The sequence below is a fragment of the Telmatherina bonti genome (assembly GCF_933228915.1).
Source record: "Telmatherina bonti genome assembly, chromosome: 12".
In the NCBI taxonomy this organism is placed as follows: Eukaryota; Metazoa; Chordata; class Actinopteri; order Atheriniformes; family Telmatherinidae; genus Telmatherina; species Telmatherina bonti.
Genome location: NC_136610.1, coordinates 604,904 through 624,141, shown reverse-complemented (window position 1 = coordinate 624,141; position 19,238 = coordinate 604,904). Strand labels below are relative to the sequence as shown.

The following is a 19,238-nucleotide window of genomic DNA, read 5'->3' as shown; positions in this document are numbered from 1 at the left end:
TTTTCATGAACGGAATATTTAAAGCAATCAAATGTTGTTCTAACCTATTTAAACAAGCTAATTCTGGGGGAACTGGATCTACTGCCAAATTATTTGTTACACTTTCAGCAGGCATTTTGCCATTTGAAATTTTATGGCGACAAGTGTAACAAATCCAAAGATGTCCTCTACTTGAAGTCAGTATCTGACAGGGCTGAACACAATCCTCACTACATTCATGTAAATAGTCAGTTCTAATACACCTATCTGCTAAAGAAGCTATTATCTTAGTCTTGTTATAGGCAGCCTTCCTACAACTCAACACCTGATGGGGAAACAACAGCCTGAAACAGACACAACAGACATACTCTGGACCATCTTCAACTTTGTTTAAAAACCTCTCTGTGAAGAACTCAATATTCTGTGTTTTATCTTTGTCTTTTATTTCTTGCCTCTTTAATTTCACTACTCTTTTAACCATTTCTCTGTGACGCGCATCCTTTGCATATTTTATTTTGCTCTGGTCCTTCACGATTTGTCGGTGACGCGCATCCTTTGCATATTTTATTTTGCTCTGGTCCTTCACGATTTGTCGGTGACGCGCATCCTTTGCATATTTTATTTTGCTCTGGTCCTTCACGATTTGTCGGTGACGCGCATCCTTTGCATATTTTATTTTGCTTTTTTCCTTCACGTTTTGCCGATGATGCGCATCCTGAGCATATTTTCTTTTCTTTTGGTCCTTCACGTTTTCCCGGTGACGCGCATCAACTGCATATTTTATTTTATTTATATCCTTAATTTGAGTTTTTCTCATTACGTTTCGATATTTTGACATATAGTTCTTTTTGTAACTGGATGTGTCACTTTCAGGTGAAGCCTCTCTACTTAAACCTTTGCCTGACAATCTAGTACGATACGCTTCTGAACAATCTACTTTACAGTACTCATAACAACTTTCTAGTTCAGGTTCTTTAACACAAACTACAGTCTCATAATGATTACCCAGGCAGTTTTCCAAATAAATGGATTTTTCTGACACACTGCTACTGCATCCATACTTTAACCAACGACCACCATAAAATGTAAATACATTAATGCCCAATAAATCTGCTGTCGCTTGGATTTCTAATTCTGTGGCCCAGGTGCTAACGTATTTCATTTTTGATTTGTCTATGTACTCTGCCACAGAGGAATAACCTTCTCTTAGACTAGTTCTATATTGGTAGTCATTTTTTATTAAATGTTTAATAACCGCTCTCCTAATTTTGATGTGATGCTTTTGTGTGCCACTCACTGCCTGAGAAACGGCCCTAAAGTAGCAGCTACCGTCAGCAACTATGTCTCTATTTTGGCACGGAACGCCTAACACGCCGACACGACTAGACGCAGCACTATTTACACTTTCATACTCTATTTTTAATTTGGTACACAAGCTTTGGCAAGTACTTTCACAGAGAGGGTTAAACATAAGCTGTTCATGTTCTTCACTGACTAGCTCCACATCTGAACTAACTTGCTGACTTAAGAAAACCTGTTCCTCAACAGCAAACTCTTCATCTGAAACATGATGACGTTTCTTTGCCACATGTTCAGATGGGCTGGAAAGGTCTGTTTCATCCCAATCTGCTGACACCTGACGTTTTACACCTCGCTTGTCATCATCAGAATCACAACCAAATATGCTACTCGGCACATCGTCAACACACTCCCTGCTAACATCAACACCATTGATCTCAAAAGGCTTGCTACGACCACCTAACATCACTGCCAAACGACTGAAGTGATTAAACACTTCCCTAATGGAACCAAAGTACAAAACTACACTGGTACCATTGACGTCCAACAGGCCAGTAGCACTACGGGAATGAGAGTCTACCACGGCATACCTACCACCAGCAGATATGACAGCACATGTATTTGAACACAAGGTCAAAAGACATGTCTGGTACTGAGATAGCATCCTTTCCAGCCCATTTTCTAAAGTCACATATGCTCCACACTCAATAAACTCTCCCTCAGTCACAGTGACATCCCCACTCAGAGTATCGGGGAACTCAAACTTAAAGTTCTGCCAGTACAAAACCCTCTGTCTCGGCAACTCTGGGACCATCAAAAAGTTTTCTCCTGAAGGGATTATACCACGGTCCTTTAGATCACTATAGAGGTCATCTCCTAACCACAGAGCTAAATCTAAATCTTGTGTCCTCCAATTCATCACACTAGACACCATATGTCTGGCTAAACTGACCAAAGCTATCGCCATGCACTGAACTCCTGGATTCCTAAACTGACCGTGCCCCTGGTGAAATGAACCCCGAACAACATCAGCATTAGCCATACTCACCTCACTTACCTCCACAGTAGCTTCCTCATCTTCATCAGTAGAAGACAACACACCCTGGCTCTGTGATGTCTCAACCTAAGCAAGGAAATCAACAAGCAATGGCCTCAAAACACTGTCATGTGTAATCATAAAATATTTGATGCTAGTCTTTAAGAATAATATTCCTTACCGTCTTCACCTCCACAGTGGTCTCGGACTCCGACGACGACCCCCGGCTGGATGAAGTGTCGGTCTAAAGAGAAACCAAAACAAGTGTATTTTACTTTACATATACCCAAAATAGAAATAAATAAAATACATGAGAAATTTTTTCCCCCCCATACAATACAGAAATATGAACATATACACATATTTATAATTTAAAAAGACCTTTAAACACAAATTAACATTTCTTACCTTCTTCGACTCCACAGTAGCCTTGGAGTCAGACGACATCCCTCGGCTGGATGTCGTCTCGGTCTGGGGATTAAAAAAACAAAACAAAAAAACAACAACTTTATTTTACTACATCGTCACAGGAAAAAGATTCAATACAAAAATTTTCATTGCCAAATCTCCTTACCCTTCGCTTGTCCGGGCGAGTCCTCTTGGACTGGTGTTTCACGCGCCGCCTCTGTCCAAAACACAAAGATTTGCACACCGTGAATTTGATATGGACACTGAACACATTCAGCATTATAGAAGTCTATCGTTAATCAATGACTCTTTCAGAACAAAACATTTTATGACAACCCATAAACATGTTTGTCTTTATGCACTTTACCTTTGGTGGTGAAACACCAGCGAAGACAGCAGGAGATGTCAGATTTGATGGTGAAACCTTCTCCATCTCCTCCAACATCTCACTGCTGAACAGCACAGGATTCAGGGGGATGCCAGCAAGCTAGAAATACAAAAACAGAAACATAAGCAGTGACTTTTACTGCTTTTCCAATTGGAGCAAACATTTCTTCAAACGTCTTTCTGTACAATTATCACACTGACCTCCCGCTGAACTGCACTGCATTTTCCAGAGGACTGAAAAAAAAAAAAAAATTAAAAATATAAACACGGATAATTTTTGTCTGTGGAACAGTGACAACAATAAAAACCTTAGAGCTGTGACATTTCCTGCCATATTATTATTACCTTGCCGCCCGGACGAACAGCAATCCACTCCTCGGGGCCTGGACTCCGACGGACACGCACCTCTCCCTTCACAACCACACGGGGAGTGAAGCGAGGAGGTGGTGACGGACGACACACCGGGGGGGCTGGTGGCACGGTCTCCAGTTGCTTCAATAAAAAATGAAGACATAATAATTATAAACAATATAGCTTTTTACATACTTGGTCAGCAGCCAAAATCACATCCAGCTGAATGTTTGTAAGGTAAAAAGTGTTTTAAATGAAAAAGGGCAAACCAGGTAAGCGACGTCGAACAGCAACTCTGCAAAGCGCACCATCCCGACGTCATCACTCAGGTGCACCTAGTACGACGACATGAATGAAATGTTAAGTTTCTCCACAACATCTCTCACTAAATACACACAGCTCTATTCAAACAGTTTTTCATCTCTGGATCAGAAGGTCCTGGATTCCATCCCAGCCACTGACTTGAGCATGAGTGCATCAAACTTCATCAAGACAAAAGATTTACTTACACCATCATGACTCCACATGCTGAGGCAACGTCGGGGGAAGTAATCCACGAGGTGGTAGTACTTCACAGCTTTCAAAGAAAAACACATAGCACAGCTCTTTATGCTTGCAAAACAACACAATTACATACATCTATATACCACGATGCTGAAGGAAAATACAATCACGACACGTCTGATGTCTTCTTTGATAAACATGCAACAGCACAAGTACATATTTTAACGTACCCATGCGGGTTGCCACGCGGTGAAACTCCTGACGGTAGAGCTCTTGCAGGGATTCCTCGACAGTCAGCCTCGGGGGAAAGTCCAGCACACACACCTGTAGAGAAACAACTCATCAACATCTCTCGTTTTCTGATCTTTTCTTGAACAGTCAGAAGGCTATCAATTTACACATTTTTCTGTCAACTTTTATCGGATGAAATTCTGTTCACACTACTGAGTTTAAACATACTGCAAAAACACTTTTAGTCATTTAGGAAAACAGACTTCTCAAAGACTGCTCTTACATATGCAGTATCAAAACATTAAAAACAAAAATATGCATTTTACATAAGTGTTTGAGCTGTATTCAGAGAAAACAGCTTTTACATGTAAAATACAAGGGAGAAGCTAATCATGCCTGCCACAAAGACTGTAATTTCAGGGTGTGCTTACCTTAGGCCAGCGACTGCAGACGGCGGCCAGGTACCTCTCAAAGTCTGCAGCCACGTGACCGATGGTGTGCTTGGAAGTCAAGTCATTGCTCGGAGCTAAAACGCACACCAAGTCGGGTGTCAGAGGGACTACTGCGTTAATCACCTCTGTCCTCAACTCTCGGGCACCAGCTCCGGGCGTTGACATGAACCCCCACGCCAGACGCTCCCCGTCGACCTGCACGATGCCATCTAAAATAAAATCAAAGAAGGTTTCTACTGTAATTGTTTTTATCTGTAAAACATTTTTATAAAACACATCAATACAGCACAAATGAATACTTTATTGAACATACAAAATAGTGATGTAAATACCTGCAAGGCTTCGAAGATGGGAGTCACCAATGGCTAAGACCACCTGAATGAGAAGATTTTTGTATTTATTTCAACATGTACTGTTCACTTGGGTAACTATTATGTTAGTCTATTTCAAACACAACATTACCTTCTTGCCGTGGGACTCCTGCGGGAGGACCAGTTTGTGCTGCCGCCCGGTGAACACCGACGTCTCCCACTTCTCCACCTGATGTCGGTGCCCAGTTCCGTGCGCTACAGACATACAGAGAAAATAGATCAATAACAGAATAACAACTAACTAAAAGTACATAAAATGCTTGGATAAGAACTTTATTAGGCAGGCAATTGTTGTGCAGGGGTAGCCATACAGTAAAAACTATTAAAATATACAAAGATAAAAAATATATGAATATAAAGTATAAAAATATATGAAATATGAATACAGGCAGATAAGGTGCGAATAAGAGATACATACGCGCACAGTGGACCTCGGGAGGCTGAGGAGAGGCCTCGATCGTCAGTCTGTTGGCTGCCCTCCTCATGGCTGCCTGGCATCTCCGGAAGTTCTTCTTTCTGGGCATCTCTGCAAAAAAAAAAAAAAAAAGAAACCACAACACACACTCACTCGCGCACACACAAACACCCCCAACAGAGAGACAGGCGCTCACACAAACAGTCTTACACAAAAGCTGTATAAAAAGAGAAAATAGGTTAGACAAAATACAGAAAAATAAGCATAAAGAAAACAACAGAATGATACTGGTATAACACAAACATTTGCAAGCCATCATCAATTGCAATGAAGACAACATATTTCTGCTTCTACCAAATAAAACTCCACAAGACTAAACAGAAGGTAAATCACACACAATTATGGAAGAGTGACACATTCATAATTAATTTTTATTGCCTCTATGTCATGTGTTGGATAACATGCAGTAATCCAACCATTAACTTGTGTGTTCCACCCTCATAGATTTAAGTGTAACTACTATCAGGCAAAAATATTTTACTAGAAAATTTAGGTTTAAAAGTTGATTTGAACATGATGATAAATCTAAAAACAAAACAAAAACAGAAATAAAACATGAAAAAATGTTCAAAAGGAGTGGGTAGAAGCATAAGCTTATAATGAAACCTGTCCCATCATTTCTGGACATTTGATAAGTGTGGTTTTGTAATTGTTACCCCACACCTCCACACAGTACTGTAACTACAGTAATATCAGTTACCAAAACAGAGTGTAAAGCGACTGGTAATCCAGAATCAGCCTAATACTCATGACTGCCTCTTTCATGTCATATTTAACACTACTGTTACCAGCAAAATATCTGGATATGTCATTTTCTTTGTCCCACTCTTTCTAAGTTGATTTAATATTCCTCAAATGTTTTTTTTTTTTTTAGATCATTTTTAGTCTTATTTAGCTTTTTTCTGTAATACAATTTCTTAGTATATTAATTATTATTCTTATATATCAATTAATATATCAATTAAATTGTTAACTTTTAAATTTATTTTCAGATTCTTCAGAACTTAATCTAAAAACATCCCAACTTTATAGCATCGTCTCACTAAATCTTCAGTAAAATAAAGCCATTTTCACAGAAAAACTAAATAAAATGCTCAGCAAATTTAGAGCTAGGAGCACAAATATCTCCATTCATGTGCAGTAAAACTTCTAATCATCTCCTAAGCTAAATTAGCTTAGCTTAGATATCCATGTAAGAGAGGCATTTAGTTAATAAAAACACTGTTCGCTGTTAAGACATATTTTTTTGAGCTCACGTTAAAAAAAACCAAAACAATACAAACAAAAAAAAAACCCCAAAAACATCTAACTATAATTTCAATGCAGAGGGATAAACAGGTTACAGGCTACACGAAGCTAAGGTCCACTTAAGCTAAGCGAAGCTAAGCTAAGCTAAGTAAGCCAACACGGTGGAAAAACATCTAATTGATCAAAATAAAAATGATAAACTTACCAGTCGAAGACACGAAGGCTTTATAAGAAGTTCTCCCGGTTGAAAAGCTCGAAAATCTCTGGATGAAGTGACAATAATCCACCAATATTCAGACAGGCTCTCAACGAGACGTGCGGTCAGGTCAGAAGCTCGATCTGAAAGACCGGAGAAGCTTCTGGAAGCTTCTAGAAAACAAGATGTCCGACCGGACACATCAAAGGAGCCGACGTGCACCTGCAGTTTGCAGCGCAGCAGCAGCTCTGACGAACGTTTTTTTTTTTTTTTCAATAAACTTTATTGAACAAAGCCAGTTTTACAAAACGAATTTTCTATTGAATATCAACTACATTTAGGAGTTATTCGCTGAATCGTGGTTTTTGTTTTTATAATGACTGTGGGGATGCTGCTAGTTTTATGAATGACAGCCCTGTTGTGTCAATAAACAAATAAATAACACAAAAAGTCTCTCTTCCATATAAGGAAAACAGGAGAGTGAAGGCTTTTTTTTTTTTTTTTTTTTTATACACAAAAGCCTGCATGATTTTGTGACGCAGCATTGAAGCACTTCTCCGCAGCTCCACGGTAAAATTATCCGGATGTGAGAAAGCTGAGACGAGAAAAAGGTGGATTGGAACACAAAGATGAGGATGACAGCTGGAAAAAGCACTTCTTGTGGATGTGCCAGTGAAAGACAAACCACTGTGGTACAAGACAGAGAACACCTCGTTGTCATCTTGAAGACGGAGGGGATTAAGGTGATGACACCTTGGACATGGATGAATAAAGGAAAATAAATAAACAAATAAAATGGAAAAAAATACAGTATATTTTGTATTCAGTGACCCATAAATGTCCACATGTACATACATACACACACACACACACATACACACATTCTATATATATATATATATATATATATATATATATATATATATATATATATATATATATATATATATATATATATGTATGTGTGTGTGTGTGTGTGTGTGTATATATATTTTATTATTTTTTAGGTGGGGCTTTGTCAAATCTATCTATTGTTGAAGACAAACAATAATTATAGCAATAAAAAAAAATCTACTTTAAAAGTTATGTATTTCACAAATACTTTATTATATCCTAAAATGACAACAATGACAAATACCAGAAATTCATAATTTAGCTCAAAGGAAAATTTTGTTTTATAATGACAGGATTGTATTTAACATCTTATTTAATACAAATATTTTTGTAAAAAAAAAAAAAAAAAGACATTAATTAGCTCATAATATATTTTGAAATATAAACAGTGGTAAAACAAATCTACACATAAATATTTGTCACAAGCCTTAATAAGACAATAAGCATGAGAAGTGCTTTTGGTGGCGGCTACAGAAAGTAAACACCAGCATACCTTTCCTTAAAAAATCTAACCTCACTCAAACTTTTGACAGGACTTTTGCAACAATCTACATTCAGTAATAATTCTTTGACTACTAAATAATGAACACTAGAACCTGATGAATGAACTGATTTCATATTTGGTTTTCTCCAAGAACAACAAAAGATCAAATAAAACTGGTAGAAGAATTTAGTTTTCCTCTCCTTATTTAAGGCAAATCTCTCAATAATCCTCCTATTAAAGTCTGAATGTCCCCAACAAGCTTATTCTCCATGAAGAGCATGGCATGGCGTTGAGGCGATCCTGTGTCATGGAGTTTCTCACAGTCGAGTAGAAAAGCATTTCTCAGATTCAGCAGTTGTTATGGTGTTGTCATAATGATCTGGAGAAGGCTGTGACAGTCATCTGAAGGTTGTTCTTTATGAAAAACTGCTACAGAGGCACTTCTGCACCACAACCTTTAACTTCACTGTTCTTGTAGAAGAGGGACAGTTCTGCCTTGGCCTTGTCCAACATGGGACATGCCTTAACAGTCGTGTTTAGCTGCTCCTCACCGTGCACCAGGATGGTCTCACAGACCTGAAGCAAACATCAAAAGTTTTCAATTATAAGAAAGTTAGACCTTAGCAATTCTATTGATAAGGGGTGTCAATAATTCTGTACCAGATCTTCAGTATTGTTCTAGCATCATGTGACCAAAGTAAGAATATAAACGACATGGATTTGACTGAAAATATGACTGACCTCTGTAGCCAGCCTCTGTTGTTCTCCTGGTCCCAGCATCCTGTCTCTTCACCGGCTGTCCAGCAGTGCTGTCCTCACAGAGAGACGGGACTGACATCCTGGTCCAAACAACATAATAACATAATTGAGGTTTTTATGCACTAAAAACACTCAAGAAACACCATTATAATCTAAATCTGCCGATCACTTGACCTGTTTAGGTCACAGTCTGGATTAAGAAAAGGTTTATCATGAAACATAAAAGAATCTTTCTTTAAATACCAAAAGAATAAAATGCGATGTGCTTCATAAGAATAATTTGCTGTGATGTCAAGTCAATAAACTTATGGCTTTTACAGTCTTAAATGAGTGACTGCTCTATTTAACAATAACTTTCTGAGTAAACAATAAATTATAATTTATATAAATATAAATATTTACCTGATGTTGAGCATGTTGTCTTTGAACCTCTGAAAAAGAGTTTTAATCCAGACAGGGTTGATGTTTAATTTCTGAAACTGGTTGAACAGCATATCCACATGAGTCAAGGTTTGGTGGACCAGTATATTTTTTTTTCACTGGATAGACATTGTTTATGTCCATGAAAATACATTGGATCGGCATCAAAGTTAACTGCATTTCTATTTTCTAGGTCCTTCACCTCGTCCACAATGGAGGGGGGGGGGGGGCGGGGTGTCTTCGGCATGAGGCGAGGACCCGATGGATGCCGCTTGCGGCTTTAATTAGGGTCCGAGCCATACGAAGTATGGCAAGGCCCTATTGTTATTGTAATGTTTATTAGGGTCCGAGCCATACGAAGTATGGCAAGGCCCTATTGTTATTGTAATGTTTATTATTATTATTCTCCTAAGCACAACTCACTCAATTTTGACCCCCTTAGACCCCGTGAAAAGTTGCGAAACTTGGCACACACCTCAGTCCCGGCGAAAATAGCGATATTCTGGTGTCCGCGTGCACGCCAATGTGAAAATGCCTCGACGGCGCCCCCTAGAAACGCCAAAAATGGCCTCTAGAATGGGGGAAAAAAATTTTAGTTTGACGTAGGACGACGAAATTCGGTACACATGTCTATCACATCCAGACAAGTAAAAAAGTCATTGAAACGCCTGTTGTCATGGCAACGGGCTTTCCGCCATCTTGGCGTTTGCGGCCATTTTTTTGCCCGTTTTTGTCAATTAGGGCGCATCGCATTTGAACGAACTAGTCTGAGGGGATTCATGCTATTGGCTCCACATTCGCCATGGAGCTTCGTGACAAGATGGGGACCAAAAGTTATTCAAATCTTTCTGATAGGCGAAAGCGTGTTACCGTGGCAACCCATGGAAAAAAGCGTTCTCGCCATGAAACACGGTTTGCTTATATCTTCGCAGAAATGCATCCGATCGGAACCAAAATTCCAATAATTCATATTTGGTAGGTCCTTCACGCATTGTAATATGTATTGTGGGGTGGGCGCATTTTGGGGGGGCCCCTAGGGGCCCGATCGTCTACTTTGACCTATGGCTACGAAATTCGGCACACATGTATAAGTAACCAAGACGAGCAAAAAACTCTATTGAGAACCTGTTACCATGGCAACGGGGTGGCCGCCATCTTGGCGTTTATGCCCTTTTTATCACTTTAAGCACATCGTATTTGAACGAACTAGTCTGAGGGGATTCATGCTATTGGCTCCACATTCGCCTTGGAGCTTCGTGACAAGATGGGGAGCAAAAGTTATTCAAATCTTTCTGATAGGAGAAAGCGTGTTACCGTGGCAACGCATGGAAAAAAGCGTTCTCGCCATGAAACACGGTTCACTCATATCTTCACAGAAATACACCCGATCGGAACCAAAATTAAAATAATTCATGTTTGGTAGCTCCTTCACGCATTGTAATATGTATTGTGGGGGGGCCACATTTTGGGGGAGGCCCCTAGGGGCCCGATCGTCTACTTTGAGCTAGGGCTACGAAATTCGGCACACATGTGTATCAACCCAAGACAAGCAAAAAACTTCATTGTGCAGCCGTTACCATGGCAACAGGGTGTCCGCCATCTTGGAAAACAACCTTCTCGCCATGAAACACGGTTTGCTTATATCTCTGCAGAAATGCATCCGATCGGAACCAAAATTCCAATTATTCATATTTGGTAGGTCCTTAACACATTATAGAATGTATTGTGGGGGGGACACTTTTTGGGGGGGCCCCTAGGGGCCCGATTGTCTACTTTCATCACGGGCTACGAAATTCGGCACACATGTGTATCATCCCAAGACAAGCTAAAAAGTCAATGAAACACATGTTGCCATGGTAACGGGCTGTCCGCCATCTTGGCATTTACACACATTCTTTTCTCAATATGTGAATTGTATTTCTCTATTAAAATGAACTGGCTGTGCGGGTCCTTCACATGTAGCATTAGGAGAACCAGGACTCGGGTGGAGGGTTCGGCATGAGGCGAGGACCCGATGGATGCCGCTTGCGGCTTTAATTAGGGTCCTCGCCATACGAAGTATGGCAGGGCCCTATTGTTATTGTAATGTTTATTATTATTAGGGTCCGAGCCATACGAAGTATGGCAAGGCCCTATTGTTATTGTAATGTTTATTATTATTATTCTCCTAAGCACAACTCACTCAATTTTGACCCCCTTAGACCCCGTGAAAAGTTGCGAAACTTGGCACACACCTCACGTCCGGTGAAAATTTCGATAATTTGGCGTTTGTATGCACGCCAATGCAAAAATGCCTCGACAGCGCCCCCTAGAAACGCCAAAAATGGCCTATAGAATGGGGAAAAAAAATTTTAGTTTGACGTAGGACGACGAAATTCGGTACACATGTCTATCACATCAAGACAAGTAAAAAAGTCATTGAAATGCCTGTTGTCATGGCAACGGGCTTTCCGCCATCTTGGCGTTTGCGGCCATTTTTTTGCCCGTTTTTGTCAATTTGGGCGCATCGCATTTGAACGAACTAGTCTGAGGCGATTCATGCTATTGGCTCCACATTCGCCATGGAGCTTCGTGACGAGATGGGGACCAAAAGTTATTCAAATCTTTTTGATAGGCGAAAGCGTGTTACCGTGGCAACCCATGGAAAAAAGCGTTCTCGCCATGAAACACGGTTCACTCATATCTTCGCAGAAATACATCCGATCGGAACCAAAATTAAAATAATTCATGTTTGGTAGGTCCTTCACGCTTTGTAATATGTATTGTGGGGGGGGCGCATTTTGGGGGGGGCCCCTAGGGGCCCGATAGTCTACTTTGACCTAGGGCTACGAAATTCGGCACACATGTATAAGTAACCAAGACGAGCAAAAAACTCTATTGACAACCTGTTACCATGACAACGGGGTGTCCGCCATCTTGACGTTTATGCCCTTTTTATCACTTTAAGCACATCGTATTTGAACGAACTAGTCTGAGAGGATTCATGCTATTGGCTCCACATTCGCCGTGGAGCTTCGTGACAAGATCGGGAGCAAAAGTTATTCAAATCTTTCTGATAGGAGAAAGCGTGTTACCGTGGCAACGCATGGAAAAAAGCGTTCTCGCCATGAAACACGGTTCACTCATATCTTCACAGAAATACACCCGATCGGAACCAAAATTAAAATAATTCATGTTTGGTAGCTCCTTCACGCATTGTAATATGTATTGTGGGGGGGCCACATTTTGGGGGGGGCCCCTAGGGGCCCGATCGTCTACTTTGAGCTAGGGCTACGAAATTCGGCACACATGTGTATCAACCCAAGACAAGCAAAAAACTTCATTGTGCAGCCGTTACCATGGCAACAGGGTGTCCGCCATCTTGGAAAAAAACCTTCTCGCCATGAAACACGGTTTGCTTATATCTCTGCAGAAATGCATCCGATCGGAACCAAAATTCCAATTATTCATATTTGGTAGGTCCTTAACACATTATAGAATGTATTGTGGGGGGGGCACTTTTTGGGGGGGCCCTCAGGGGCCCGATTGTCTTAGGCTACGAAATTCGGCACACATGTGTAACAACCTAAGGCGAGTAAAAAAGTGCATTGACCACCTGTTACCATGGCAACATGGTGTCCGCCATCTTGGCGTTTATGCCTATTTATTACTGAATGTGCATTATTTTTTAACAAACTAGTTTTGGATTCATGCCTTTTACTTCACATCTACCCGGAAGCTTTGTGGTGAGTTCGGGTGGAGGGTTCGGCATGAGGCGAGGACCCGATGGATGCCGCTTGCGGCTTTAATTAGGGTCCGAGCCATACGAAGTATGGCAAGGCCCTATTGTTATTGTAATGTTTATTATTATTCTCCTAAGCACAACTCACTCAATTTTGACCCCCTTAGACCCCGTGAAAAGTTGCGAAACTTGGCACACACCTCACGTCCGGTGAAAATTTCGATAATTTGGCGTTTGTATGCACGCCAATGCAAAAATGCCTCGACAGCGCCCCCTAGAAACGCCAAAAATGGCCTCTAGAATGGGGAAAAAAATTTTTAGTTTGACGTAGGACGACGAAATTCGGTACACATGTCTATCACATCAAGACAAGTAAAAAAGTCATTGAAACGCCTGTTGTCATGGCAACGGGCTTTCCGCCATCTTGGCGTTTGCGGCCATTTTTTTGCCCGTTTTTGTCAATTTGGGCGCATCGCATTTGAACGAACTAGTCTGAGGCGATTCATGCTATTGGCTCCACATTCGCCATGGAGCTTCGTGACGAGATGGGGACCAAAAGTTATTCAAATCTTTTTGATAGGCGAAAGCGTGTTACCGTGGCAACCCATGGAAAAAAGCGATCTCGCCATGAAACACGGTTCACTCATATCTTCGCAGAAATACATCCGATCGGAACCAAAATTAAAATAATTCATATTTGGTAGGTCCTTCACGCTTTGTAATATATATTGTGGGGGGGGCGCATTTTGGGGGGGCCCCTAGGGGCCCGATCGTCTACTTTGAGCTAGGGCTACGAAATTCGGTACACATGTATAAGTAACCAAGACGAGCAAAAAACTCTATTGAGAACCTGTTACCATGGCAACGGGGTGGCTGCCATCTTGGCGTTTATGCCCTTTTTATCACTTTAAGCGCATCGTATTTGAACGAACTAGTCTGAGGGGATTCATGCTATTGGCTCCACATTCCCCATGGAGCTTCGTGACAAGATGGGGACAAAAAGTTATTCAAATCTTTCTGATAGGAGAAAGCGTGTTACCGTGGCAACCCATGGAAAAACGCGTTCTCGCCATGAAACACGGTTTGCTTATATCTCTGCCAAAATGCATCCGATTGGAACCAAAATTCCAATAATTCATATTTGGCAGGTCCTTAACGCGTTGTAATATGTATTGTGGGGGGGGCACATTTTGGGGGCGGCCCCTAGGGGCCCGATCGTCTACTTTGAGCTAGGGCTACGAAATTCGGCACACATGTGTATCAACCCAAGACAAGCAAAAAACTTCATTGTGCAGCCGTTACCATGGCAACGGGGTATCCGCCATCTTGGAAAAAAAAACCTTCTCGCCATGAAACACGGTTTGCTTATATCTTTGCACAAATTCATACGATGTGCACCAAAACTGTAACTATTCATATTTGGTAGGTCCTTAACACATTATAGAATGTATTGTGGGGGGGACACTTTTTGGGGGGGCCCCTAGGGGCCCGATCGTCTACTTACATCTCGGGCTACGAAATTCGGCACACATGTGTATCATCCCAAGACAAGCTAAAAAGTCAATGAAACACATGTTGCCATGGTAACGGGCTGTCCGCCATCTTGGCGTTTACACACATTCTTTTCTCAATATGTGAATTGTATTTCTCTATTAAAATGAACTGGCTGTGCGGGTCCTTCACATGTAGCATTAGGAGAACCAGGACTCGGGTGGAGGGTTCGGCATGAGGCGAGGACCCGATGGATGCCGCTTGCGGCTTTAATTATTATTAGGGTCCGAGCCATACGAAGTATGGCAGGGCCCTATTGTTATTGAAATGTTTATTCTCCTAAGCACAACTCACTCAATTTTGACCCCCTTAGGCCCCGTAAAAAGTTGCGAAACTTGGCACACACCTCACGTCCAGTGAAAATTTCGATAATCTGGCGTTTGTATGCACGCCAATGCAGAAATGCCTCGACGGCGCCCCCTAGAAACGCCAAAAATGGCCTCTAGAATGGGGTAAAAAAAAATTAGTTTGACGTAGGACGACGAAATTCGGTACACATGTCTATCACATCAAGACAAGTAAAAAAGTCATTGAAACGTCTGTTGTCTTGGCAACGGGCTGTCCGCCATCTTGGCGTTTGCGGCCATTTTTTGGCCCGTTTTTTCAATTTGGGCGCATCGTATTTGAACGAACTAGTCTGAGGGGATTCATGCTATTGGCTCCACATTCGCCATGGAGCTTCGTGACAAGATGGGGACCAAAAGTTATTCAAATCTTTTTGATAGGCGAAAGCGTGTTACCGTGGCAACCCATGGAAAAAAGCGATCTCGCCATGAAACACGGTTCACTCATATATTCGCAGAAATACATCCGATCGGAACCAAAATTAAAATAATTCATGTTTGGTAGGTCCTTCACGCATTGTAATATGTATTGTGGGGGGGCGCATTTTGGGGGGGGGGCCCTAGGGGCCCGATCGTCTACTTTGAGCTAGGGCTACGAAATTCGGCACACATGTGTATCAGCCCGAGACAAGCATAAAACTCAATTAAGCACCTGTTACCATGGCACTGGAGTGTCCGCCATCTTGGAAAAAAGCCTTCTCGCCATGAAACACGGTTTGCTTATATCTTTGCACAAATTCATGCGATGTGCACCAAAACTTTAACTATTCATATTTGGTAGGTCCTTGACACATTACAGAATGTATTGTGGGGGGGGCAGTTTTTTGGGGGGGGGCCCTCAGGGGCCCGATCGTCTACTTTCACCTATGGCTATGAAATTCGACACACATGTGTAACAACGCAAGGCGAGTAAAAAAGTGCATTGTCCACCTGTTACCATGGCATCGGGGTGTCCGCCATCTTGGCGTTTACGCCCATTTAGCACTGTATGTGCATTGTTTTTGGACAAACTACTTTTGGATTCGTGCCTTTTACTTCACATCCACCCGGAAGCTTTGTGGCAAGTTTGGTTGGAGGGTTCGGCATGAGGCGAGGACCCGATGGATGCCGCTTGCGGCTTTAATTATTATTATTATTATTATTTTAAGCACAACTTGCTCAATTTTGACCCCCTTAGCCCCCGTGAAAAGTTGTGAAACTTGGCACATACCTCCCGCCCGGCGAAAATTTTTAAAATCTGGCGTTTGTGTAAACGCCAATGCAAAAACGGCTCGACAGCGCCCCCTAGAAACGCCATAATATGGCCTCCAGAATGGGGTCAGCAAAATTTAGTTTGACGTAGGACGACGAAATTCGGTACACATGTCTATCACATCAAGACAAGTAAAAAAGTCATTGAAACGCCTGTTGTCATGGCAACGGGCTTTCCGCCATCTTGGCGTTTGTGGCCATTTTTTTGCCCGTTTTTGTCAATTTGGGCGCATCGCATTTGAACGACCTAGTCTGAGGCGATTCATGCTATTGGCTCTACATTCGCCATGGAGCTTCGTGACAAGATGGGGACCAAAAGTTATTCAAATCTTTTTGATAGGAGAAAGCGTGTTACCGTGGCAACCCATGGAAAAAAGCGTTCTCGCCATGAAACACGGTTCACTCATATCCCTGCAGATATACATCCGATCGGAACCAAAATTCCAATAATTCATATTTGGTAGGTCCTTAACACATTGTAATATGTATTGTGGGGGGGGCACATTTTGGGGGGGGCCCCTAGGGGCCCGATCGTCTACTTTGACCTAGGGCTACGAAATTCGGCACACATGTGTATCAACCCAAGACAAGCAAAAAACTTCATTGTGCAGCCATTACCATGGCAATGGGGTGTCCGCCATCTTGGAAAAAAACCTTCTCGCCATGAAACACGGTTTGCTTATATCTTTGCACACATTCATACGATGTGCACCAAAACTGTGACTATTCATATTTGGTAGGTCCTTAACACATTATAGAATGTATTGTGGGGGGGAACCTTTTTGGGGGGGCCCCAAGGGGCCCGATCGTCTACTTTCATCTCGGGCTACGAAATTCGGCACACACATGTATCATCCCAAGACAAGCTAAAAAGTCAATGAAACACATGTTGCCATGGTAACGGGCTGTCCGCCATCTTGGCGTTTACACACATTCTTTTCTCAATATGTGAATTGTATTTCTCTATTAAAATGAACTGGCTGTGCGGGTCCTTCACATGTAGCATTAGGAGAACCAGGACTCATTATTAGGGTCCGAGCCATACGAAGTATGGCAAGGCCCTATTGTTTTCCAAATGTTTATTATTATTCTCCTAAGCACAACTCACTCAATTTTGACCCCCTTAGGCCCCGTGAAAAGTTGCGAAACTTGGCACACACCTCACGTCCGGTGAAAATTTCGATAATTTGGCGTTTGTATGCACGCCAATGCAAAAATGCCTCGACGGCGCCCCCTAGAAACGCCAAAAATGGCCTCTAGAATGGGGCAAAAAATTTTTAGTTTGACGTAGGACGACGAAATTCGGTACACATGTCTATCACATCAAGACAAGTAAAAAAGTCATTGAAACGCCTGTTGTCATGGCAACGGGCTGTCCGCCATCTTGGCGTTTGCGGCCATTTTTTTGCCCGTTTTTGTCAATTTGGGCGCATCGCATTTGAACGAACTAGTCTGAGGCGATTCATGCTATTGGCTCCACATTCGCCATGGAGCTTCGTGACAAGATGGGGACCAAAAGTTATTCAAATCTTTTTGATAGGACAAAGCGTGTTACCGTGGCAACCCATGGAAAAAAGCGATCTCGCCATGAAGCACGGTTCACTCATATCTTCGCAGAAATACATCCGATCGCAACCAAAATTAAAATAATTCATGTTTGGTAGGTCCTTCACGCATTGTAATATGTATTGTGGGGGGGGCACATTTTGGGGGGGGCCCCTAGGGGCCCGGTTGTCTACTTTGAGCTAGGGCTACGAAATTCGGCACACATGTATAAGTAACCAAGACGAGCAAAAAACTCTATTGAGAACCTGTTACCATGGCAACGGGGTGTCCGCCATCTTGGCGTTTATGCCCTTTTTATCACTTTAAGCGCATCGTATTTGAACGAACTAGTCTGAGAGGATTCATGCTATTGGCTCCACATTCCCCATGGAGCTTCATGACAAGATGGGGACAAAAAGTTATTCAAATCTTTCTGATAGGAGAAAGCGTGTTACCGTGGCAACCCATGGAAAAAAGCGTTCTCGCCATGAAACACGGTTTGCTTATATTTCTGCAGAAATACATCCGATCGGAACCAAAATTCCAATAATTCATATTTGGTAGGTCCTTCACGCATTGTAATATGTATTGTGGGGGGGGCACATTTTGGGGGGGGCCCCTAGGGGCCGGATCGTCTACTTTGAGCTCGGGCTACGAAATTCGGCACACATGTGTATCAGCCCGAGACAAGCATAAAACTCAATTAAGCACCTGTTACCATGGCACTGGAGTGTCCGCCATCTTGGAAAAAAGCCTTCTCGCCATGAAACACGGTTTGCTTATATCTTTGCACAAATTCATGCGATGTGCACCAAAACTTTAACTATTCATATTTGGTAGGTCCTTGACACATTACAGAATGTATTGTGGGGGGGGGAGTTTTTTGGGGGGGGCCCTCAGGGGCCCGATCGTCTACTTTCACCTATGGCTATGAAATTCGACACACTTGTGTAACAACGCAAGGCGAGTAAAAAAGTGCATTGACCACCTGTTACCATGGCAACGGGGTGTCCGCCATCTTGGCGTTTAGGCCAATTTAGCACTGTATGTGCATTATTTTTGGACAAACTAGTTTTGGATTCGTGCCTTTTGCTTCACATCCACCCGGAAGCTTTGTGGCGAGTTCGGGTGGAGGGTTCGGCATGAGGCGAGGACCCGATGGATGCCGCTTGTTAGGGTCCGAGCCATACGAAGTATGGCAGGGCCCTATTGTTATTGTAATGTTTATTATTATTCTCCTCGTTCTCAGCACAACTCGGCCATTTTTGACCCCCTTAGACCCCGTGAAAAGTTGCGAAACTTGGCACACACCTCAGTCCCGGCGAAAATAGC

The 19,238-nt window shown here is 42.1% G+C and overlaps 1 protein-coding gene across 1 annotated transcript; it reads right to left on the bottom strand.

Annotated features, from left to right (window-relative positions):
* Window positions 1-297: 297 nt before the first annotated feature.
* On the bottom strand, window positions 298-5,542 carry LOC306763029 (uncharacterized protein; the record flags this gene model as incomplete). The annotated part of the gene is made up of 12 exons (XM_079249697.1): window positions 298-304; window positions 816-2,401; window positions 2,496-2,558; window positions 2,723-2,785; window positions 2,889-2,939; window positions 3,090-3,209; window positions 3,311-3,343; window positions 3,483-3,601; window positions 4,195-4,288; window positions 4,627-4,899; window positions 5,110-5,213; window positions 5,437-5,542. 12 exons carry the CDS (start codon window positions 5,540-5,542, stop codon window positions 298-300), a joined length of 2,619 nt encoding a protein of 872 aa, XP_079105823.1.
* Between the last annotated feature and the right edge of the window lie 13,696 nt (window positions 5,543-19,238).